This window comes from Mixophyes fleayi, chromosome 9, assembly GCF_038048845.1.
Source record: "Mixophyes fleayi isolate aMixFle1 chromosome 9, aMixFle1.hap1, whole genome shotgun sequence".
Classification (NCBI taxonomy): Eukaryota; Metazoa; Chordata; class Amphibia; order Anura; family Limnodynastidae; genus Mixophyes; species Mixophyes fleayi.
In genome coordinates this window covers 117,242,609-117,268,581 of record NC_134410.1, presented here as the reverse complement: position 1 = coordinate 117,268,581, position 25,973 = coordinate 117,242,609, and the positions used below count along the sequence as shown (strand labels likewise).

The 25,973-nt window shown below is 45.9% G+C and overlaps 1 protein-coding gene and 1 pseudogene across 1 annotated transcript in view; one reads left to right on the top strand and one right to left on the bottom strand.

The window, feature by feature from the left end:
* The window catches only part of HMCN2 (hemicentin 2), a 169,408-nt gene that overhangs the window by 88,513 nt on the left and 54,922 nt on the right, over nt 1-25,973 (top strand). Inside the window, exons 30-42 of the mRNA XM_075185190.1 lie at nt 3,345-3,499; nt 9,946-10,224; nt 10,317-10,598; nt 11,169-11,277; nt 12,132-12,301; nt 13,589-13,743; nt 14,671-14,767; nt 16,359-16,454; nt 17,938-18,114; nt 19,152-19,303; nt 20,397-20,520; nt 22,941-23,116; nt 24,889-24,985. Coding sequence (XP_075041291.1) covers nt 3,345-3,499; nt 9,946-10,224; nt 10,317-10,598; nt 11,169-11,277; nt 12,132-12,301; nt 13,589-13,743; nt 14,671-14,767; nt 16,359-16,454; nt 17,938-18,114; nt 19,152-19,303; nt 20,397-20,520; nt 22,941-23,116; nt 24,889-24,985 — 2,069 coding nt within the window. The remainder of the gene's footprint in view (nt 1-3,344; nt 3,500-9,945; nt 10,225-10,316; nt 10,599-11,168; nt 11,278-12,131; nt 12,302-13,588; nt 13,744-14,670; nt 14,768-16,358; nt 16,455-17,937; nt 18,115-19,151; nt 19,304-20,396; nt 20,521-22,940; nt 23,117-24,888; nt 24,986-25,973) is intronic.
* Nucleotides 9,347-9,503, bottom strand: LOC142102621 (U2 spliceosomal RNA; annotated as a pseudogene).

Genomic DNA, 25,973 nt, shown 5'->3' with positions numbered 1-25,973 from the left:
CCTGCCTCAAAATGCATCAGCGCCTAATTTTGCTATCGATCGGCCGGTCCTGACATTGACATAGAACGCCGGGACACCCTTTAGTAGAGATTGGGGTCATTCCATTAGGTTGCTATGCGCGTTTCTGCTTAGCAACCCTCTGTGTTGAGCGCCAGGAGCGAAGGAGCCTTACGGAGGCAGCTGAAAAGATTGCGGAAGGTAAGTAAAATGTTAAAACCACCCTTCACCCGCACATTGTGCAATAAAAAAAATATATATTTATGTGAAGATATGTTTGAAGCTGTTCCTCACCGGGCTTCCTGGGAGTTGTAGTTCAGTTGTAGTAACCTCTGCTCCGACGTTGAGGCAGATTACCTGTTTCGTGCGTAAAATTGCAGATGTCCTTTGAAAGGCTTCCTGCGCTATGTTAAGAATATTGTATAAATAAGAGACCCCCCCCCCCAATAGGGGAAGACTGAATAAGACCAGAGGAGGATGGGAACGTTCCTTGAGGTCTTAATGACGTTGTGCCTGGTTGGCTGTAGGGTGTTGCACCTGTGAGGTCAGGCAGCTGCTGTAAAGCTCTCAATGTGTGTGTGTGTGATGCTTGGGGGAAGCTGGGAGAGGAGCCTCCTTAGAAACAGCAATATGCAGTCAAAACAGAGCTGCTCCCCAGGCTGTTCTGGCAATCACATATCATAACGGGAACGACACAGAAGGGGAAGAAGGGTGTCTCTATTACAGCTCAGGGGGGCTCCGTCATAGCCAGATAAATTGTGTTAATACTCTTCTTGTAAAAGACAGCTCCATAGTTTTGAAAATAAGCTGTAATGCTGAACCACACGGTGTCCTTTCTGCTTACAGATTATGGAAGGATGTATTAAATCGACTTTCGAACTATAACAATATATTTTTGTATAACTTAAAATCATTAAATAGAGTATTATTATTAATTTAAAAGACGCTGACATAATACGTCTAGAGAAAGGTGCTAGAATTAAGGCAAAGGGGGAAGGAGAAAAACATGGATTACCCCAGTAGCAGAGGGGTAACAGGCTGTTCAAGTTTCCCCTGGATGCAGAAGGTTACACTTACATAGGCAAACCGAGGGGGGGTTTCCTAGTGCCTGGAAACCCCCATCCAAGCTTGGGGCACTGTATAATTGAGGTGGCTGGACTCTTCCCCCGCTTCACACAGCTCAGCTTGAAAAGGGAGAGCTGCGTGCACCTAACAGTAGTGCACGCAGCATTGGCCATGTATATTATGGGGATAGGAAGAGATGGAGGGCAGCCAAGCACTGTCTAATATTATAGCTACGCCCCCATGCATGCTGGTCACGCCCACTGGTGGTGTGGCTTGGAAACCCCTCTCTACAAATCCTGCGTTTGCCCCTGGCTTATAAAGGTGTCTTTGGAAGATTTCTATTTAGTTTATTCTCTTATTATCATTTTGTACCATATGTCCTGTTATGTTTACCATTCCCTGATCTAATAACAACATCCCCCCCACGAGATGGGGAGTTGTCTCTGACGTATTAGAGGCGTTCACATTTCTATTGATGTCTAATAGTGATCTAGTGTGTTGCACATACAGCGAATGGATAGAAACATGGGTGCAAGTGGGACTTATGCGTCTGGGCATAAGCCGGGCACGTACGGTATTGGTGCCCACCTTACGATGTCTACGGCTCAACATATCTATTTTTACATCCGGCTTTTCTTTATTGTAAATTATGCCTAATTCAACCCAGGCTACATTAACTGGCAATTAAAGAGCAAGAAAATGAACGGATTACTCCGTCCTGGGTAAAATGGGTGAGGTTGGCAGAAGTAGACCTGGTTTTTAGGTAGTCACAATTGCGATCAACTATGTTTATAGCTACCTGTGTTCGCAATGTGTATTACATGCATCACCTCTGCTGTGAACACATACTGGCCCACTCTCCTATAACGTCCAAGAGACTCCCACATTCCGGGTAGGTCTCCCGGACTCCCGGGAGAGCAGACCAGTCTCCCACATTCTGCCCGCTTCCTAGTGAAGGGCAAGACAAGGGTCTTGGTGATACGATTTGTCATGAGAATTGCTGCATTTTGGCCCCCCCTCCCCGCATTCTTGCAATTTAGTTGCAGGATTGGGCCAAAATGCTGCTATTTTCAGTGCCTACCCCCTAATAGGTAAAACATGTTGATAATTAATTTCAGTAACAAGTAACCTAGCGGGTATGCATTACACAGCCGCCAAATATACATTATTGCCTGAAACTGTCCCAATTAATTATAATGCGTCTAGAAATAAACAATTTGCTTTATTTAGTGTAGTATAAATTAGAAAATGGAAGCAAATATCTGATTGATTTAATGTACTTTATTAGTAAATACCCCCATGTATCTGTTATTGGCTATAAATGTAATGTTTATTAAAGAATTTACCCCACGGTTACATTCCCATCATGTCTAGGATGTGTATTCGGTGTCGGCGGTGCGCCACGTTCAAGGTGCGATGAGCTGTTAGATGAGCGCAGCGACCACAGAACGAATAAGACAAATTGTTGCCTAGGTCATACTTGACAACTTTTCCTCGTTGGCTTCAGGGAGATCCCGGGGAGGTGGGCGTACGGGGGCGGGGCTTGATGAATCGCAACATGTTGGCCCCGCCCCCTAAATGATTGTCACATGTTTAGCCAATTACAGCAGGAGGCGGGGCTAAGATGACTCAATATTTGCATCATTAAGCCCCCCTCACCACTTATCTATTGCGGGGACGAGAACTGGGAGGCTGTCCTGCTCTCCCGGGAGCCCGGGAGGTCTTCCAGAAATGCGGAAGTCTCCCGGACATTCCGGGACAGTAGGCAACTAAGCGTTAAAGAAAAGCAGCTAATGAATCTCTAGAGACTGAACTGTCTTTTACATTTCTGTCTCCATTACTGAAGTCATGTTGTCTTACCTGTCAGTCTTTGATTAAATCTTGGTCTCCATGAAAATGGCTACCTCCATAGGCATCAATACATGGACATAGGACACAATTTCTGAACTGTGGCATCATGCCACAGATGGTGAAGCCAACCATGTCTTGTACTAGCTCAGCATCAGGGAGAATGCCAGACTCTTCAGGGAGTGAGGGAGATCACCCCTATTTCAGGGAGTCTCCCTGACATTCAGGGAGAGTTGGCAAATATGCCCTAGGTAGATGTGCCCATAGAACGCAGTCATTGGTGTTGACAACCCAAAAGAGTGGATTTTATTATAGGACTGCATCATATTACATCACTAGGTGCTGAGATGCACCTGTCCCTCTGGAAAGTGTCAGTGAAATTTGCATTCACACGTTGCATGTTATGTAATTCAGTCTGATCTCTTTTGCTTTAGACCATTGTCTCCTGGGAACGCTCACACTCAGATTCTGGAAGGAGGGCAGGTACTCAGAGTGAACAGCACAAGACTGTCACATCAGGGCAGATACCAGTGCCTGGCTTTCAACCACGCAGGCCAACAAGTTAAGGACTTCAGCCTGAAGATTCTCAGTAAGTTCCAACGTAGTACATGGAATAATTGTATGATCTTTAGCCAACTCCAGTCCCCAGACCGACAACCAAGAAATTGCTTTCTGATTTACCTGGTATTAATAAGGTAATTCTGCTGATTTGCAAACCTTTGCTGATATGCAAGAGAGAGCACATTTCAATATGTTTCTGTAGTAATTTTTGATTGAAAAAGTAGCTTTATTTTGTATAAAGTACAAAAAACACAGTTCATACATTTCATTCAAGTGTACGCAGTACACCGTAAGACATGATCATGCATACGTTTTAGTACAATACAGGGCATAAAGTACAAGACATGACATCCTACACTATATACATCAAGTACTGCACTAACCATTCAAACTTAAAACGTATCACAGTACAATAAAATAACATTGGATGTGAGGGGGAGGTAGGTGAGAGGGGTAGGGTGATGGAGTCACGAGCAAAAAGTTTTTATTGAGGACAGACACAAAGGGAAGGGTGCATAAATAGACATGACATTCAATAATACTTCATGCTGTGAAGGGGAATGGGTTGGAGGGGGAAAGGGAGGGGGGCACAAACCAAAGTTTTTTATTGAAAATAGACACAGTGGGGAGGAGGAGAAGAGGAGACAACAATCAATCAATTACAATCAATCGTCGTCTTCATCTTCCTCAGGACTGTCAAGGGTGTTATAGTCTCTTAACAGGCTATGGATAAGCCTGCGACAGTCCTGGATGGTCATCTTCTCCCGCTTCAAGATGAGGCGGTTCCTGGCAAGCCACATAGCGTCCTTAAAACAGTTCATAAGGCGCCAGGCCACCTGGGTTGCCTCAACGGTGTGAGTCCCAGGAAATAATCCATAAAATACCGAATGGTATGAAAGGCAAGTCCTGGGCACACTGTCCTTAAGTTCCTGTTCCAGGGCATCCAACAATGCCTGTGCAGTGGGACAGTCCCAAAAGATATGTTGAGCAGTCTCCCTCTTGGTAATACAAAAGGGGCAGTGAACATATCTGCACAGGTTCCGGGAGTGCATAAATGTCCTGAGAGGCAAACCCCCCTGAATGGCCATCCATGCAATGTCTTTATGTCCATTAGTCAGTCTCTTAGAGGCCACATTCTCCCAAACATGTTTGGCCGTGGCCACAGGGAGCCCTGGAACAGACTCCATAATGTCCTTAGCTCTGATGAGCTTGTGGATAGTTTTAGGTTTCCACAAGTCTGGTTTAAGTCCCTCCAGGTGGTGCTCCCTCACAAATTGTCCAACATCCAGGTAAAACCAAGGTGTAGTCCAGTTGTAAGGGAAGGAGCTGTCCCACTTGTCCCAACCAAGTTTCCTCCAAAGAGGAAGAAGGAAAAAGCGTGACATGGACTTCCCAGCAGAGCAAACGTTCTTTTCAAGGAGTGTCCTGCGGATACAGTTGCAAACAAAGAAGGCACGCAGCATGGTGGGGATATCCGGGATCCCTTTCCCACCTTTGTGGGGCTCCTTGTACATAACTGACCGCTTCACTCTGTCCATTTTGGAGCCCCAGATGAAGTGAAAGACTGTCCTCGTGATGGTCTTACAGACGGCAGCAAGAGGTGGCCAAGCTTGGGCCGTGTACTGAAGAACGGGAAGAATCTCGTTGCGCAGTACCAGTGCTTTCCCTTCGATGGTAAGAAGTCTGAGGCTCCACAGTCCAATCTTTTGCCGGACTGTTGCCAGTCTCTCTTCCCAGCACTTCAGGGCCGCCTCCTCTCCACCGAACCAAACTCCAAGAATTTTGATGAAGTCCGGCTTGATTGTGAAGGGGAATGCAGCGGGGGATGACAGGTGCCACTGACCAAACAGCATTGCCTCTGACTTCCCGCAGTTGACTTTTGCCCCTGAAGCTTGGCCGAAGTTGTTGCAGGTCTGGACGAGTGCTGCCACCGAACGCTGATCAGCGCAGAAGACAGTGACGTCGTCCATGTAGAGCGAACACTTGGCCTCTAGTCGGTCTGGACCCGGTGCGGTGATCCCTCTGATCTCTGGGTTTCGCCTGATGGACATCGCAAAGAGCTCTATACAACAGACAAAAAGGAGAGGTGAAAGAGGGCAGCCTTGTCTGACCCCAGACAGTACAGAGAAGGGGTCAGTCTTCCAGCCGTTCACCAACACCGAGCTGTAAATATCAAGGTACATCAGGTTAACATAAGAACAAAACATATCACCCAATCCAAACCTGCACAGAACCTTACGCATAAAGCCATGAGAGACACGATCAAAGGCCTTCTCCTGATCAAGACTGACCAGGGCCACATGTGCGTGGCGGTCTTTGATATAATGAACCGTGTCCCTCAGCAGCGCAAGGCTGTCTGCAATCCTTCTCCCAGGAATGCCACAAGTCTGATCAGGATGAACAATTCGCCCAATGACAACCTTTAGCCTGTTGGCTAGTACCTTGGCCAAAATCTTGTAGTCCACGTTCAGGAGGGAGATGGGCCTCCAATTTTTGAGGTCACATCTCTCTCCCTTGCGCTTGTACAAAATCGTGATCAAGCCCTCTCTCAGAGTAGGAGGCATCCTGCCCTCCACCACCATCTCCTCATACAGCTCTAGCAGGTCCGGGCCAATGAGGTCCCACAGCGCTACATAGAGCTCGGCTGGGAGGCCATCACTGCCCGGGGTCCTGCCCGGCCTAAAGGATTTAGCGGCAGAGTGCAGCTCCCCCAAGGTGAGGGGGGCATCCATAGCTGCCCTACCTGTAGGATCAATAGGGTTAGTGATACCTGACAGGAAAGATTCAGCTGCGTCGTCGTCTGTAGTCTTAGGGGAGTAGAGTTTGCCGTAGTAGTCTGAGACGACTCCCATGACGCCCTCCTTCCCCCTCCTGGGGGTGCCAGACTCGTCCCGCAGCTCAGTCAGGGGCGTGTGCCCGGAGTGGAGTTTTCTGAAAAAGAAAGAATTACATTTCTCACCCTTCTCCAGATTCTCCACCTTGGAACGGAAGATGATGCGATTGGCCTCTTCCTCGAAGTGCCTTTTCAGGCCCCCTTTGGCCTCAGCCAGATCATCCTTCACATCCCAGCCGCAGAGTTGGAGATCCAGCAGGGACTGCAGCTGACGCTGAAGTCTCCTGAAGTTCCTCTTCCTCTCACACGCCTGTTGGCGGCCTTTAGCCTGAAAGAAACTGCGAAACTTGCCCTTGACATACTCCCACCAGTTAGACATACAGTCAAAATACATTTTGTCATTTTTCCACATTACATAGGCATCCCTCAGCTCAACCATCACCTCTTCCTTTCCCAGCAGAGCGCAGTTCAGCTTCCAAGAGCCAGGGCCGGGAGGGAACCCGTGACCCAGAACACCTTCAAAGAGAATGGCCCTATGATCAGAGAAAAAGCAGGGAACCATGACATGCCTGTTTTGTCTTACCGCTCTCGATGTAAACACAAAGTCAATCCGGGAACGCACTGAGCCATCGGGGCGGCTCCAAGTATAATTCACAGAGCCGGCCCCCATAGATCCCACTGCATCCCGCAAGGATGCTTCGGCTACCATCTCCTGCAACAACCTGGAAGAAACATCAAGTTTAGCATTAGTACAAGAACTCCTACCATCTTCCTCTATAGGACAGTTAAAGTCCCCAGCCATCACTACCGCCCTGGTGGTTGCGAGCTGGGCCCGCAGGGTCTGGAAAAGCTCCAAACGCTCATTCTTACCCGGGGATGCATACACACAGATAAGCCTGATAGGCTCACCCGCCCAGGAGCCATCTACGATAAGCAATCTGCCGCAGACAAACTCCTGAACGGAATCTAATGTGAAGAGGCTTCCCCTGATAAGAATGGCGACCCCTGCAGACTTACAGTCACTCCCCCCAGACCAATAGGAGGGCCCGTGAGACCACTGCCTCCCCAGATGCCTGTAGGAACTAGAGAAAGGGAGAGAACATTCCTGCAACATGTAAACATCACATTTCTGACTGTCAAGAAAGGTAAACACAGACTGACGTCTAATCTTATCCTTCACACTCCTCACATTAATGGTAAAAAGAGAAAAGTTAGCCATTAGTTGGGAGAAAAAAGAGAGTTAGCACAGTCAATACATCAGTTACCCTCCTTGTCCGGTGGGACTTGGTCCGGTCTGCCCGTGTCCCCTTCAGGTGGGAGCAGACCTTTCTCCTCTAGCTGGTCGAATAGGCAGATTTGGGGCAGTTGTAGGAATTCTTCCTCCTCCTGCTCAGAATCCAGCAGCTCATCCACCATCTCTACCAGGGCCCCCTCTGACGGGAGAGGGTCCTCTTCCAGCTCGATTGCCTTTTTCTTGGAAGGGTCAGAGTCGCCAGCTGGGCTGTCCAGCTCTTTCCGCTTCCTCCTTTGTTTGTTCTCATCACCTGCAGACACAAGAGGGAGGAGGGGGGGGAAATCCTCCAGGGAAAGGGAGGGAGCTGCAGTAGCGGTGGAGGGGGTTAGTGCTACTGCAGGGGGGGGGGGGTGTTGTGACAGCGGGGAGGGAGGGGGGTGCTGTCACAACAGGGGTGGGAGATATCTTACCAGCTCTTGGCTGCGGTGTGGGCTTCTGTTGCTTCTTCTGGGCTGGCTTGGGCTGCAGGGCAGGGGTAGGTCCGCTTTCCGGCAGTCCAATCCCGGCAGCTGCAGCGTAGGATCTGGCCCTCTGGGGGCAGTCCCTGTAGATGTGGCTGGCCAGGCCGCAGAGGTTGCAGGACAATTTTCTTGGGCAATCCTTGGACTCGTGCCCCGCCACCTTGCAGTTCCTACAGGCTGAGACCTTGCAGCTTCTCGCCATGTGGTCAGCTTCCCCGCATTTTCTGCAGTTCCTCGGCTGATCGGCATAGTGGAGGAGGCCGGCAGAGCCGCCCAGGGCAAAGCTTGATGGCAGGTGTTGGAGTCCGTCAGTTGCCGTGCTGTCTTTCCTCAGTCTGATGATAATGGACCACTTGCCTGTCCAGAAGCCGTTGACATCCAGGATCTTGGAGGGGTCCTTGACCACGGAGCAGAAGCGGCTCAGGAAGGTAGCGATGTCCTTACCAGGGGTGTGAGGATTTCTCATGGAGACCGTGACTCTTCTCTCCTCTCTCTGGATGGGGCAGTTCCCCACGAAGCGGGAGAAGGGAGACTCCGGTCTCGCAGTCTTCACTGCCTCCCAGTACCTCTTGCAGATGGCAATGGAGGCGAAGGTGATGTACCAGATCCCTTTCAGGTAGTTCTGCACGCTGAGGGTTTCAGCCTTGGAGAAGCCCTGGTCCAGGATCATCTTCTTGCCGAAGGTCTCGGCCGTCATGTCTGGGACCCTTCCTTCCACTTCCTTCAGCTTCAGGACCACGGTCTGCCTCATCCAGGGTTCCAGGGTGGGGGTCTTCTGGGGGGTGTCCTGGTTGGGCTGGCCTTGTCCGGCAGCAGCAGGGGCGGTGGAGGCAGAGGTTCCGGCCACGGGGAGAGGCTTCGGGGCGGTGTTCTTTCCTCCCTTCTTCCCAGGGGCAGGAGCAGGGGTGGAGGCAGGAGCTGGGGTAGCTGAGGCCATCGTCCTGGCTCTTCCTGGGGTAGAGAGGCTAGTCGTCCGGGGTGGAGGGAGCAGTGCAGATGTCCTCCCGCTGGGTAGAGAGGAGCAGGGGCTTCCGCTGAAGAGGAGGCGCTTCTTCCAGTGGAGCAGGGCCCGAGGAGAGGAGGGCTTCTTCAGCCGGAGGTGCTCCCGGCGTCTTCTTCCCGGCAGGCAGGGGGGGTCGGCAGCGCTTCTTCCCCGGGGTCGGTCTTCTTGCTCCTGGCCGGCTTTGATCGGGTAACACAAGTCTCAAACAGTTCCTCACCAGGGTTAGAGTGTGCTATCGGATGAGCCACACTCAGGTATGTCCTCTGGGTTTTGGGCAGGAGAGAGACAAGTGCACCATGCAGCAGAGTCTACATCAGCCCCTCACCAATGTTAGAGTGCGCTATCGGATGAGCCACACTCAGCATAACCTCCACCGGGTAGTTGGTAAGCTGATAAGAACAGATACTACACTTGATCTTAGCCAAAAGGCCGAGAAGCGATGTTTCTGTAGTAATACGCCACCTACTGATCACAAATTGTATTACAGGCTGCAGAACTAAACTACCAAAATCAAACCCCAAACAAGCATCCCAGTGACCTTCTATGAGGGAGACACCTCACTGGTTTGGGATTTCTTATTTGCTTTTTTAGCTGAATTGACCTGAGATTAGTTAATTAGTTGATATCAAAAATGGAAGTGGGAAATCCTGAATCCCACAAATATCTCCATCATGAACTGGGACATGGTGACCTGTTTGTGTAAAAGATACCTATATACATTGTTATAATAGAGCAGTTTATTTATTGATCAGTGTCTAGGGAGGTGGGGTAGACTACTGTAGCAATATGGCAGCATGCAGTGGACAATTGAGTAAACAGAACTGCTCACTAGCACTTGCCTATATTACAACGTACACCTTAACATTTGTTCTGCTTTCCACAGCTCCGCCCACAGTCTGGTCAGCCAATGAGACGACATCAGTGGCCTCTCTACTGCACGGGTCTGTGGAGTTAAAGTGTGATGCAAAGGGATCTCCCCCTCCCAGTATCACATGGTTTAAGGACAAACGTCCTATCGTATCCAGCCCTAGAGCCACCTACAGGGAAGGTGGGAGGAGCCTGCAGCTGAGTCGGGTACAACTCACTGACGCTGGCACGTATACCTGCAGAGCCAATAACCATGTCGGCACTGTGGAGAAATTTTATCTGCTGGAGGTTTATGGTAGGTTCCATCACATTCTAATGGAAGATGAAAATAAATATAGCTCAGTAATATCTTACATTAAAGTTATTTTATTGTTCCTGTCTATTCAGTTGCTCCGCATATTGATGGCGGAGGAGTGAAGCCGCTGATCATTAGAGCCGTGGTGGGCCGCCCCCTGGACTTAGAGTGCTCTGCCACCGGTCATCCACCCCCAGTCCTCTCCTGGCTTAAAGATGGACTCATGGTGGCTGAGAGAGACGGGCTGCAGATCAAGGACGGTGGCCGGACCCTGAGTCTTGCAGCTGTGACCGAGAGCTCTAGGGGGACGTTCACTTGTGTGGCCATCAGCCTGGCTGGGGAACAAACCGTGCACTACTCTTTGGAGGTTCTCGGTAAGACATGGAGCTAATTCTCTAATATGGTGCCTTATCGGTGCCGTGTAAGGCACTAACAACATGGCACTGGCGGATCCAGAGGGGAACAATCAGGGCAGTCGCCCCCTGTCCCCCCAGTAGAAATCTTCATCCCATTAAATTGTGGTGGAGAGGTCCGATCATCAGAGTAAAAGGGGCGGGGTTAACTGATCAGAGTGAAGGAGGGGCGTGGCTAAGCAAAATCCCCCCCCCTTACAAAAAAGTTTAGGTCTTCGCCTGCAACATGGGGGCGACTGAGAATAAGTGATAACAATCCAGATTAAGGGGTAGATTTATCAAACCTTCTAAAAAAAGAAAAGTGGACGTGTTGCCCATATCGACCAATCAGATTGTAGCTATCATTTATTTAGTATAGGCTAGAAAATGACAGCTAGAATCTTATTGGTTGCTACCAACAACACCTCCACTTTTCCTTACTCGAAGGCTTGATAAATCTAAGGGTGTGAATATAAACTGTGTATATATAATAATATAATGGTACCTGGCTTGAATTCATTGCAGAGATTATTTCTATTCTTCTCTTCCCAGTTCCTCCCAAAGTGCAGATTGCTGGTGGTTCTGATCATATCACTGTGACCGTAAATGACCCATTAGATCTGTCCTGTCATGTAAGTGGGCACCCAACGCCCAGAGTCTGGTAAGTGCAGGTTTCACTGTCGTTTTATATGTTGTATTTAGTACTACAACGTAATGTCGAGTTCTCGTTCTTGCTCCCTTAGCATTACATTTAGGAGCACGATTTACACTGAACCACAGCAACCAATCAACAATTAGCTTTTATCTGTCTAGTGCAAGACAATGGAAGCGATAGAATGTGGCCAAGATGTGTGATCTGCAAATTACTGATTGGATGCTTTGGTTTAATGTCATTTTTTTATTCTGAATGCAGTCAGTAAACGAACCTAAATATGTAATTATGGGACCTAACGGTGAATAGTAAGGTTATTCTGGTATCCTGGAATACTCCCATAGACATTAGCTAAAGATATAGGGGTATACTTATCAAACCTTCTATAAAGAGAAAGTGGAGATGTTGCCCATAGCAACCAACCATATTCTAGCTGTCATTTATTTAGTACAGTCTAGAAAATAATAGCGAGAATCTGATTGGTTGCTTTGGGCAACACCTCCACTTTTCCATTCTAGAAGGTTTGATTAATTTAGCCCATAATGCTTCTGCGGCACCATTTATGGCCGTCTACCTACTGTATTCTGTAGTAGGTAAACTCTTCTAGATTGGGGGTTATATGTACTATAAAACATGGAATGTACATTTAAATTGCTAGCACTCCCAGCAAAGGTCCTGCAAACTTTATGTTTGTGTATGCTACTATTATTGTTTTATGTCAAATCCTCTAGAATAAAATGAGTGCGTACTACAAGGTTATATGGCAATAATACTATGTATGTGCCATACATGTATCTATTAAGCATTTGTTCTGAGCTTGTTCAAGGATTGTTATTGCACCTTTTTGCTTTGTTCCTCTGCAGGTGGTTGAGAAACGGATCCCCCGTTGGTGATCAGGATGGTTTGGAAATATTAGACGGAGGCAGAACCTTAGCCATCCGCCTCATACAGTCAGGACATGCCGGGAGGTACACATGTAAAGCTGAAGGAGACGCCGGAACCGCAGAGGCAGCTGTGAATGTGTTAGTGCAGGGTAAGCAGCAGTGCTGTCACTGTGTATGGACTCCGGGTGCAGTACTCACAAGTATCCCACACACCACCTTAATACAGTATCACTCAGGACATGCCGGGAGGTACACATGTAAACTGGAGGAGACGCTGGAAGAGTAGAGGCAGCTGTGAATGTGTTAGTGCAGGGTAAGCAGCAGTGCTGTCACTGTGTATGGACTCCGGGTGCAGTACTCACAAGTATCCCACACACCACCTTAATACAGTATCACTCAGGACATGCCGGGAGGTACACATGTAAAGCTGAAGGAGACGCTGGAAGAGTAGAGGCAGCTGTGAATGTGTTAGTGCAGGGTAAGCAGCAGTGCTGTCACTGTGTATGGACTCCGGGTGCAGTACTCACAAGTATCCCACACACCACCTTAATACAGTATCACTCAGGACATGCCGGGAGATACATATGTAAACTGGAGGAGACGCTGGAAGAGTAGAGGCAGCTGTGAATGTGTTAGTGCAGGGTAAGCAGCAGTGCTGTCACTGTGTATGGACTCCGGGTGCAGTACTCACAAGTATCCCACACACCACCTTAATACAGTATCACTCAGGACATTCCGGGAGGTACACATGTAAAGCTGAAGGAGATGCCGGAACCGCAGAGGCAACTGTGAATGTGTTACTGCAGGGTAATTAGCAGTGGTGTCACTGTGTATGGACACAGGGTGCAGTACTCACAAGTATCCCACACACCACCTTAATACAGTATTAGTCAGGACATGACGGGAGGTACACATGTAAAGCTGAAGGAGACGCCGAAACAGCAGAGGCAGCTGTGAATGTGTTAGTGCAGGGTAAGCAGCAGTGGTGTCACTGTGTATGGACATAGGGTCCAGTACTCACAAGTATCCCACACACCACCTTAATACAGTATCACTCAAGACATGCCGGCAGGTACATATGTAAGGCTGAAGGTGACGCTGGAAGAGCAGAGGCAGCTGTGAGTGTGTTAGTGCAGGGTAAGCAGCAGTGCTGTCACTGTGTATGGACATAGGGTCCAGTACTCACAAGTATCCCACACACCACCTTAATACAGTGTCACTCAAGACATGCCGGCAGGTACACATGTAAAGCTGAAGGTGACGCTGGAAAAGCAGAGGCAGCTGTGAGTGTGTTAGTGCAGGGTAAGCAGCAGTGCTGTTACTGTGTATGGACTCCGGGTGCAGCCGTTGTTTCTCTTGCTTGTATTTTATTGCAAAAAAGCAGCCATTGAGTCTAGATCGAACACCTAGAGACCCCTCTTCTCCTTCTGTGACAGAGCTCCCTGTGGTCAGGATTACCGGTAGCGGCAGCGTGACCGCGAATTTACGGGAGCCGGTGGTTCTGGAGTGTGACGTGTCAGGCACTCCGCCTCCCTCTGTGAGCTGGTGGAAGGACCAATCCCAGTTAGCAGCCAATGGACCCAAATTACAGGTAAAGTCTTGTGATAAGAAGCGCTACATTCTCTAAGCTGAGCATTCAGGACAAGAGAGATAAAAGCTTAAACGAAGGAATACTCTGGCCTGATGATCTTTGTTGACAATCTGTAATTCATGTTCATTGTTTAACGCGGTTATTTTCTCGGTTACACATCTTAGCGGACAGATGGCACATTCTTTTAATGGTTTTGGCACTCTAGTTCACTACTTGGACTCTTTCCTATTCAATTATATACCGTATGCGTGTGCTGTTTAAATAGCTTAAAGAAACAATAACCCCAAAATTGAAATGTTCAGATATAAACCATAAAGGTAAAATAATTCATTGTTAACCTGCTATTCCACTTCAGATCTGTTAACAACTAAAGTATTAATGCTCTGTTACATTAGAGACATCTGAATATCATCACATATCAGTAGGAGAGTGCCCTAATGGCTCTGATACAGGTTAAAAAGCTGAGAATGCAGTCAGTTGAGCTGCTGTGACATCACCGGCCCCGCCCCTCTATATATCCATATAGTGTCAGTTTGTTAAGCAAGTCTGGCAAGGGGCCAGACACTCTCTGTCTGCTCTGTTAGAGAAGCACCTCCCTCTCAACATGGCAACCTGCTGCAGAGGGGTAAAAGAGCATGTTGGATATATTACGTAGAACCGTTATTTCAAGTATATTATTCAGCTCAGCAGTACATGGCCTTTGATCTATAAATACTGGCTTTACTCACTTTTTAATAAGGTTCCCAGCTGATTTTCATCCTGTCTGCACACTAGTGGAGAAATATAAGTTATGGGCTGACATTTTTATGTTTACAGTTCATCAATCATATAGAACTGCTAGCCGAGCCCAGCCTGTATGTTATTATATGACCTATACCCGGAGGCGCTCCTTTCATCCATCTAGTAACCCATTATCTTCCCTGATAGATCGAGTCGCTGTCCGTCGACGATGAAGGTGTTTATACCTGTGTGGCTGTAAATGAAGCGGGAGAAGGGAGACAGGATGTGGTGCTCAATGTTCTGGGTGAGTGATACTCAGTGACACTCGGATCATATGTCCTAAGTGCAGTCCGGGAAATGTATAAACTGTGCAATGTATCAACAGCGTTATATACACTCCGATATTGCACACCTACAACACGCAGGAACAAATCAATTACTATACACTATGCATAAGAATAATGCACAGAATGCAACATAAATGCAAAGTATTTTTTTGTAAAAGGCTATGGACTTATGGTCATTTTTATATCCCAGTCTTCGTTCTGGTTTTTGGCAAGAGAACGGAGGAGAGACAGATACTCTCAGAGGGCTTGATGACACGCATACTGAGTGCAACGTGCTTTTATTTTAAAACGCACGTGATTCGGCTTTGCGCACTCAAGAATTCAGCAAGGAGCGGATCTTAAGATACGTTGCTAGATGAAATAGGGGGCAGCTCTGCTGTGCTCTAAGACACTGTAGGATTCGTCCAATACCTATGTGAATTATAAATTCGCAACAGAAAGCACATACAAAAATAGAATTAAACGTCTTCTGTTAATAATATAGGCATCGATGATAAAAGAGTAAAAAATAAAAAAGTGGGTTTTTTAAAAAAAAATCCCCCTTTAAAATACATTTATTAGGATGATCTTAATGTCTACTGAACATAAAATAATTTTTTACAATTGTTCTTGGTGCAAACACATGTTATAGCATGCATGCAAGACTGTCATCACTACTGATCAGGACTTAGACTAGCCCTCTAGCTGGAGCAAGAGATACGGCGGAAAAACAAGATGCTGAGAGTTTGATTCGGACCTGAGATTGGGACAGCTGAACGCCCCTTCTCCGTCCCGTTCACTCCCTAAAATTGTAGGCTGTAGTAATTGTCCTTTGCGCTCGCAGGCGGAGCAGACAGGGCTCGTTTACTGGCGTATGTCCCGGTTCTGGCGGCACGCGCAGAGTGATTTATCATGCGGTGCGCTCAAAATCGGCAGATATGGAGAAATGGTCCGAATTGCTGGAACTTCTGGTCCTCTTCATTTCTCATTTTAAATACATCACTTCCTACAAATAGACACAACCGGTTTAATACTTGTGGCTTTGCACATTTTTTGCAGCTGTGGTCGTTCGGGTGTCCAGCGCTTGTCCATAAACTATGTGAGAGTGTCCTCATGGGAGTTTACTGTTTTCATTTACTGAGTTTTTAGGCACACGCAACAGAGAGAAAGGATGCTAGGCTCCTCCCCTCACACACGTGTCTCAGAATGTTCACAGGATGAGCCTAGAATGAGGCAATGGAGGTCCCAGGCAGCTGGTTTGGGGCGGGGGGCAGCGATATAAAGGGAATTTTAAGAAGAGCTAATTCTTTTGCTGTTTAGCGGTTAATAACTTGTTAATGTGATTAATAAAGATTAAATGACAATATATGTGTTTTAAAGTCTACATCCAACTGATAGAACTGGGAGGGTGTCATTGCATTTACCACTTTAGGCAGCATGATGGCTATAAATAAGAGCTTAACATTTAAGGACTCCCCAATTTCACAGGTATAATTGTTCACTCCTATGCTTTGCAGAGGGTTTTTCAGTTTAGTAACATAAATATATGTTGCAATTACATTTTTCTAGTGCCGCCGAATATCGAGCCTACAGATGTGAACCAGACCGTGGTGGAAAATCTCCCAGCAACCTTAGAGTGTCTTGCATCAGGAAGCCCTGTGCCTGGTAAGCGGTCCACAGACAGTAAGGCTGGGTACACACTACGGAAAACTTCTCCCAATGCGATATCGTTAACGAGTTTACCAACAACTGAAAGTCCCGATCAGCAGCCGATTCCTGTGTACACACTATACACGTTTTACACGATCTACCTTCAGGTCTGTGCTCTTCATCTGTCATAACCATCTGCTGAAAAGATGGTGACCCTGCACACTCCATAGAGATCTATGGACACTGCTGGTGCTGAGTGCAGACACACTGCAGAATTGGAACGACATCGTTCCATCGTTTATAGAGATTTTTAGTCCATTTATAAAATTAAATCAAACGATACGATGTGCTTTGAATGATAAAGCATGATCGTTGGAGCGTACACACTAAAGCAATATTGAACCTAACGGTCATTTATCGTGCAATTGGCCCGATGATCAGGTGAAAGACCTGTAGTGTGTACCCAGCCTAAGGCCCATTTAATTCCCAGAATAGTGCGGACACACAGTGCATTTGCACTAACCTAAATACACTATGAGGTATATTTACTAAACTGCGGGTTTGAAAAAGTGGAGATGTTGCCTATAGCAACCAATCAGATTCTAGCTATCATTTTGTAGAATGTGCTAAATAGATGATAACTAGAATCTGATTGGTTGCTATAGGCAACATCTCCACTTTTTCAAACCCGCACTTTAGTAAATCTAGCCCTATGTGTCCAGCCTAGAGCATATTGTACATAGTATTGGCGCTCATTTTAAATACTGAGATACGGTAGTAAGCTATAGAAATCATTGCTCCACTTTCTGACTGGCTAATGTCTGTGACAGATTTTATATAAGTCTTTTGCAACAGTAAATCACACATATAATCCTGGACCGGTGTATATAACCTGCAGAAGAACACAAACCATAGCACCATAATCTGTACTCTTGTCTGCCATACCCACCTGCTCCTTATGCATACTTGCCTACTTTTGAAGGCAGCTGTCCGGGAGCTGGTCTGTCAAGGGGGAGTGGCCACGCGTGGTGCGCCATTAGGCTCCGCCCGTCAATCTTAGTCAACTTCGGCCAATAGCAGCAGGGGCGGAGCCGCGATGTCGCGTTTAGTCCCACCCCCATCCTCTTCAACTACGGAGACAGCTGGATCCGGGATTTTTGCCTGAGAGTCCATGAGAACTCCCAAAAATTCGGGAGTCTCCCAGTAGCCAACTATGTCCTTATGTAAAAATAAAAACATCAGTTTCTGTCCTTCACAAGGTAATTGACCACAGGGCTGAACGGTTCTCCTGTTGCCTCCACACATAGTTGTGGAAAAGAAGTCACAATTATATTGTTTTAATAGAGAATTATTTGTCACTGTACTGTATAAAAAAAACCCTAGCAAAGTATGAACTGCGATTATCAATCATAGTTTTCCATCAGAACCTTGCGACAGAAAACCTCAGTGGTCGTATCTGTGTCTGTAGATTTATAACTTTAGCGTTTTGTTTTCACAGTGGTGTCCTGGTACAGGGGGGAGCAGCTGCTGTCTGCCACACCCGGGGTCACCCTGCTAAACCAGGGCAGGACCCTGCAGATTGAGCGCGTCAGCAGCTCCGATACTGGCGAATATACCTGTGTGGTGTCTAACAGTGCCGGCAGCAGCGAACTGCGCTACACGCTGGAGGTCTACGGTAAGTGTCTGATATCTAAATTCCATAACAAACACACACAAAGGCTAGGGATAATTTTGTCAGCAGCCAATTAACCTACCAGTATGTTTTCAGAGTGTCAGAAGACACCTTAGCACTGGGTGGAAACCCACGGAAACACGGGGAGAACATACAAACTCTACACAGACAGGGCCCTAGTCAGGAATCAAACTCATGACCTCAGTGCTGTGAGGCAGAAGTGCTAACCACTGAGCCACCACGTTAGAATGATACAAATTTAATGAAGACACAGACCCTCATTCTGATAGATGGGGATGTTCAGCAGGCAGCTTGCAGGCTCTATGCAGCAATTTGGGGGCAGCAAGATGGCTCAGTGGTTAGCACTTCTGCCTCACAGCACTGGGGTCAAGAGTTCAATTCCTGACCATGGCCTTATCTGTGTGGAGTTTGTATGTTCTCCCTGTGTTTTTGTGGGTTTCCTCCGGGTGCTCCGGTTTCCTCCCACAATTTAGACTGTAAGCCCCAATGGGGCAGGGACTGATGTGAGTGAGTTCTCTGTACAGCGCTGCGGAATTAGTGGCGCTATATAAATAAATGGTAATAATAATAAATAATTTCTAGTTGGGGTATTTTAGCACGTTGAGAATGCCTATAGACCATGTTACCATCATTTTCCACCACATTGAGCCCAGCAACATGTTTTCATATTATATTGATGGCACTTCTTGTTAAAAAAATATTTTATTATTATTCCAAAATGTTGTAAGTGGTGAGTTCGGGTGTTCGGGGTTTAGGGGCAAAATGAGGCCTTTTAACTCTTGTATGGTATCATAGATGGCATACAGTGGCAGGGTACACCATAATGGAGCATATGGTATCATAGAGCAGTATTCATTGCTGTCAGCTCTTTGTACCAAGCATCACTGATAATGTCAAGAGCTTGAAACACTTAATTTTAAGGACATTGACGCAAATTAATAGATTTGTGTCACGTTGTTAAAGTCCTTGTTTATTTTAATTCCCCTCCCTCTCTATTTCTCGCTCTCATTTTGCCCCAGTGCCCCCGAGGATTGTATCAATTACAGAACTGGCCACGTTCCTGGTGAATGAGCAGGTCTGGTTAGAATGTAATGCCACAGGATTTCCAGAACCCACACTCATGTGGTTGAAGGATACGGTGCCAGTTTCCACCGCCACCGCCGGACTGCAGGTCAGTGAGAAATTCCCGTCCTCGTTCATGTTATTTTGTCTTCATGAAGATGGCAGCTGAGAACAGTTCAGTGGGAAGTACTCTGATTTCCACTGTCGTATCTGTTATGTATATATACATACTCTTGTTTTTATGAAGTATATTATAAAAGAAGGATAAAATGCTAATCAGGGCACTCGATCGAACAGGTAGTGATCCAGTTCTCCGTTTAAACACATTGGTGCAGTGGTAAGGCCGCTATGAGTTATCTGAAAATGAATTTCAGAGCTGAAAGCCAATGCCCATTGAAATTATTTCTGATGTCTTTATAATTCTCACTGTGGCTGTAATATACGCAGGGATAGGCTTTGTTGCAGAAATGTAAGAAACATCTCCCCCTAGTGGCAGAACTGTACAAACTGATTTATTAAGGAAAGTAAGGCAAAAAAAGGAGTAAGTTTTCTCCTGAAAAACCATGTTACAATGCAAGGGGTGCATATTAACTTTTTATTCTGCACATAAGTTAAATACTGGCTGTTTTTTCAGGTAGCGCACAAATACTTGATAGCTTTATTTTTTTTATTTTTACACTGAATTTTAAATTTGATCTAGGACAACTATAAACCTGTCCCCACATTTTAAATTTACCTCCCCCTCCAATGCAACATGGTTTTTCCAAGGTGCAAAGTTACTCATTTTTTTGCATTACTTTCCTTAATGAATCAGCCCCATTCTGTTTCAAAGATATATATCAAACCACCCAAGTGTACAAAATAACAACAAATGAAAGACATCAAATAATTATAATTCACAAAACAAATTAAACATTAAAATAGGCTATAACTCCTCTAACAGACAACTATATCTCTTAGGCCAATCACCCATTGGCATTGCAGTTATCACAATCACGTTTGATTACACGTTAGTAAAAACATGTTTACAAACTTTTACTAGTGATAACAAACGCTAGTAAACACTATCACTAGTAAAGGCATCTATTTTGAAGCAGTAATAAAGACCATTTTAATGCTACATAGGCAATTATGATATAGTGCTGACCATTTTATATAGGGGGCTGATGTTATGATTGGTCTTATTGTCCTTTATGTTACAGATTTTCGAGCAGGGGAAAATTCTTTCCCTTTCTTCAGTCCATGTGACGGACTCTGGAACATACACGTGTTTTGCGGTTAATTCTGCGGGCGAGGACAGCCGTGACATTGAGCTACAGGTGTACGGTAAGCACACTGGGTCATTCCGTACTCATTTGAGAATGTATGATTACGGTCACGAGTATGGGAAGGTCTGACCTTTCCTATCTCACCGTATGTTATTCTGAGTTCTATTTATCCAATAAGAAACCTAACGGTACCTAAATATCACCTTAATGGACACCGAGGGCTTGAGTCAGACTGAGGCGAATGCCCCTTCATATATTGTATCTGGCCTAGAAACTGAAAATACAACAATGGCTATTCAGACCTGCGACATAGACGACTCCTTAAAATACCAATGTCTAGGAATTGAAGGGGCGTTCTAACATAGACAAAGAACAGATAAGGGCCGTTCGAGTACGGATTCAGACTGATACGTAGTCGCAGATGCGGCTGAAAAAGCGTTTTTATTGGCGGGTGGTCAGGCTCAGATATAAGTAGCGGATGATAATGATGATGAACACAGGAACTAGCGAATGTCTTGTAGTTAGAGGTTTGCAAGTGATTCGCAGTCCCTTACCGAGATTTTAGCAGTCGCTCATCATACACTCAGCTTAATGAAGCAAAAAAGCAAAAAATGATGCGTCATATCAATTGCGTTCCATATAAAATAAAAGGTTTATGTTAGCAGGTTGACACAAGTGTCTGAGGGCTGTGTCTGTTGTCCAGCGTCTGCGTCTGCTACTCATTCAGACCCGAACGCGCCTTCACATCTGAATACAGCATAGATACGTATACACTAGTGTGCAACAATTTCAGGCGCAAGTTACGCTTACGGTTGCATTCCGCGCTGACTGCACTTCTGCAAATAGCTGTTGGTTACAGCTAAGGGAATAGGCCATAGAATTTTCTTTATATCTTGTCATAGGGTCTTGCCTGCTTGTCTACAACATGTAAGCAATCAACACTGCAAAAATATGGGACAACACTAATTTAATGTATCCTACACAAATTATATGTAAAATACAAACACAGACATAGACAAACATATATATTACTATTCAATTATAAGGAGGAAAAATATATCATAAACAAGTGCTTGCTAATATATATGTGTACACTTATATATAATACACAAGGCATATATCTTGTATATGTTGGATAAAATATTTAAAATACAACATCAAGCCCCCAACCTCTAGAACTGATTTTCTCTCCTTTAAATCCCCAATAAAAATCCATTCACTTTTATTAAAGATAATCTTGGCTGAGGATGACACTGAGCACAGCCAGCGTCTGGGAATTGTGCCAAGCTGTACAGTGGTGTATTTTATATCCACCTCACTGCGCCGTTATTATGAAAATTGTGGCACATTCATTTACTATAGTAGGAATCTGGGGAATCTGCCAAACTGAATACTGATACATTTCGTGTAATATTTCACTTAATGTAATTCTGGGAAATGTATCAGGAGTGACATAGTACATACAGCGCAGAAGATAGCAGTACGTACCTTTTTGGGGAAGTACCAGGATTCATGTGTGAAGTACACGTATTATATATATTTATATATATATATATATATATATATATATATATATATATAGATATATATATAGCGGGTGAAATAAGTATTGAACACATCAACATTTTTCTCAGTAAATATATATTTAATGTGGCTATTGGAATGAAATTTACACCAAATGTCAGCAACAACCCTTGCAATCCACACATGCAAAGAAATCAAACCATAGATGTCCATAAACTAAGTTTTGTGTAATAAAACATTATCCATTTTTCTATCGTATTCATGTATTGACTTTAACAAGCCATAAGGTGGCTATACATGGATTAGTCAGGCAGAGGGGCAAGGCAGGGCCATCTTTTCCATTGGGCACGATGGGCAGCTGCCCGGGGGCCCCACGGGCAAGGGGGCCCCATAGGCACGGCTCTTAATGAGAATAAATAATCCTGCAAAAGAAAAAAACCTGCAAATAAAACCTACACGGGTCACTGAGCAAGTACATCTATCTATCTCTATCTCTATATATCTATATCTATATCTGTATCTGTATACATCTATATATCTATATATCTATATCTAGGGGCCCCGGTGCACTGCTTTGCCTGGGGGCCCATAATGTTGTTAAGATGGCCCTGGGGCAAGGGACGGGATCGCTGTGCAGTTTGGCCAATCAAATGGATAAATTCTGACCATTCAGTGCTCAGGTTCATTGGCCAGATCACTTCCAGACCCGTTAATATGGCCTGAAGATGACCAATCAGGTCAAAGCAAGTCATCTTCTGGGCGGAGCTACAAGCAGACATGATACAAATCTGAATGGTTATGATGGCATCATTATATCTTGCACTATGGTCATGTTGGGGGTGACATATTCAATGACTTTGAGCCAAATGTCTGATATCGCCAACGCCATCTCAATGTGACGCCAGCCGCTGTGTGACTATTGGATGGTGCTGATTCTTCTGCTTTCTCCTGCAGTGCCCCCAAGCATCCTGGGAGAGGAGTTTAATTCTTCCGTCACTGTTAATCAGCCTGTCCTACTGGAGTGTCAGAGCAGTGCCGTCCCGCCTCCCACTATCACGTGGCTGAAGGATGGACGACCCCTTCCTAGAAGGCCAGGGATTCGTGTGATCGAGAATGGGCGCCACCTACAGGTCAGACTTAGTATCAGCATTCTTTACATCAATATTCACATTGCAGAGAATTGACCTGTTACTACATCATTTAGAACGTGGGATTTGCAACACGTAGCCCTCCAGCTGTTGTAGAACTACAAGGCTCAGCATGCTGTGTCAGCTTAGTAGTCCCACAACAGCTGGAGAGCTACCGGTGGGAGAGGAGGCGTGTTGTGGTCCCATTTAAGTGATCCACCTACAGCTATTTGTCCATGGTTTTACACGTATCGCTAGACCCTCTAATTTTCAGCATTATTATCTGTACACTTTAAGTGCAGGCAACTTTCTTTGTACGCGGATGTTTGCATTTTTCCTATGAATGTTCAGTACAACATATGACCATATAGAACCTTGTGCTTATTATTAATTAACGGGGTTTGCCCCATTAATCATCATCTGTCATTGCAGCGATGACATGTGATTTTTCGAATGAATTAAAAAAATCATCCTGGGACAGTGGCTGTCCTGACAATGGCTGTAAGCACCATTAAAGTGCGGTAGTCTGTCTCTCCCCTCTGGTTACTATGGCAAAGAGGCTTTGCGCATAGGGCCGGATTAAGGGAATGGAGGCCCCTGGGCTAAGGGCGCCTCCATTCCCCCATGAGGCCCCCAATGTGAGCCACCCGCCGACCCCCCGTACCCCGTGAGGGCCCCCCCCCCCCAAGCGCTTACCTGTCACTGTAGTCCTCCGTCCCCGGCGCGCTGTAAGCTCCTTACTGAGGAGATCTCGCGAGAGTTCACTTGTGAGATCTCCTCAGTAAGCAGATTACTGAGCGCCGGGGACGGAAGACTACAGTGACAGTGCTCAGCAGCATTGATCGGGCTGGGGGCGCCCCCGCCCCCGGACCGATCAATAATGCTGCTGAGGACTTTGAAGGGCCCCCTGGATGCCCGAGGCCCCTGGGCTATAGCCCAGTTAGACCTCTGCTATACGCATAGTCACTCTGCTATAGTAACTGGAGGAGAGAGCAGGTAAGATGTGTTCGAGGGATCCAAAGACCCCACTCCCGCAATGCTCTCCCAAAAGAGTAGAAGGGTTAGGCTCCGAAAGCTAGGCTTAATGGAGCTTGTTAAATTGCCCCAGACCGCAGTCCCCATTGAAAATTATGGAGACTGCAGTTTAATGCGAAGCTTAGCCTAGTGCAGGAGATATCTATGATACCTCCTGGTTTAGGATTTTATGAGATAGTTAGGTTACATAATGGGCAGCACGGCGGTGTAGTGGTTAGCACTTCTGCCTCACAGCACTGGGGTCATGAGTTCAATTCCCAATCATGGCCTTATCTGTGAGGAGTTTGTATGTTCTCTCCGTGTTTGCGTGGGTTTCCTCCGGGTACTCCGGTTTCCTCCCACACTCCAAAAACATACTGGTAGGTTAATTGGCTGCTAACAAAATTGACCCAAGTCTGTTTGTCTGTCTATGTCTGTGTGTGTGTGTTAGGGAATTTAGACTGTAAGGCCCAATGGGGCAGGGACTGATGTGAGTGAGTTCTCTGTACAGTGCTGCGGAATTAGTAGCGCTATATAAATAAATGGTGATGATGATGATAATGATAAAAATGCCTAAAGCATGCGGATAGTTTATGGCTTAAAAAATAGGCCCCTTATAGACCATAACAGAACAAAATCACCCAGAACAGTGTTACCATGGAAATCAGAGCTCAGCTCGGTATTAGAAATTAATAACAACATACAATATGGGACAATAAAACATAACGCTGTCTATGCTGATATTTCCCATCTCTCCATAGATTGACCAAGCCCAGCTGCGGGACGGCGGAAGATACACGTGTGAGGCCTCCAACGACGCCGGCCGCTCAGAGAAGCATTATAACGTCATCATCTGGGGTAAAGACTTCTGGACGTAGATAAAAAAAATAAATGTTAATTTTATATAATAGGGTGTTTTAATGTATTTTTACGCAGTCCCTGGTATTTAGAGTTCCTCCTCCCAGATGGCCACCAGATGGCAGTCCTGAGCTGACAGACGGTGCTGGTGTATTCAGCTCATGCTAGTTGTTCGAGCAGATAGAACTGTACCAGACACAGCTATTAACTTGAATTAGCCGATGTCTCCTCTATATACATACAGAATCTAATACCTAATCTTCCACCCAGATCTTACTGACTTCTTCCTCTCCCAGCTGTGTGCATTATTTTCTTGAAAGCGAAAACATGTGTCCCCCCCCCCCCCCCCAAAAAAAAAAGGTTTTGCATGTCTCTTAAGTACGAATTGAAAAGTAAACGGAATATTATTATTATCATCAACTTTTATTTATGTTGCGCCGACATCCAATCTATCTTCTGTATCACAGTCATACAACTACACACACATAAGGCCAATTTCACAGGAAGCCAGTTAATCTACAGGTTATTGGACTGTGGGAGAAAACTGGACCACCTGTAAGTGAGCCATACTGTCACAGTTTGGTATTCTGGACTCTTGGGGGAGTGATAGTAACTGGTGTGAAGTAGGCACACTGGTAATGTCAGTTCTATACCCAGACAGCAAATAGACAACAGATGCAGAATAAGGTACAATTAGCGATTTAATGATGCTTGAATGATCACAGAAAGTCTTGCTAATTAAGCACAAGGAACATAGGAACATGGTGAGCAGTACCACCAGCAATGCAGTATGAGTGCATACAATATATCAGTATAATCAGTGTATTCCAATACAGCGATAGCAGGAACAGTCCAGCAACAAAAAGGAGATGGTAATGCTGCAGGTATAGGAGACCACAATGAGGCAGCACGATAGAGGAGGTACAAGTAACAGTCCAGCAACAAAGTGGAGTGGGTAAGAGCAAGCAGCTCAGATGATACGACCTGT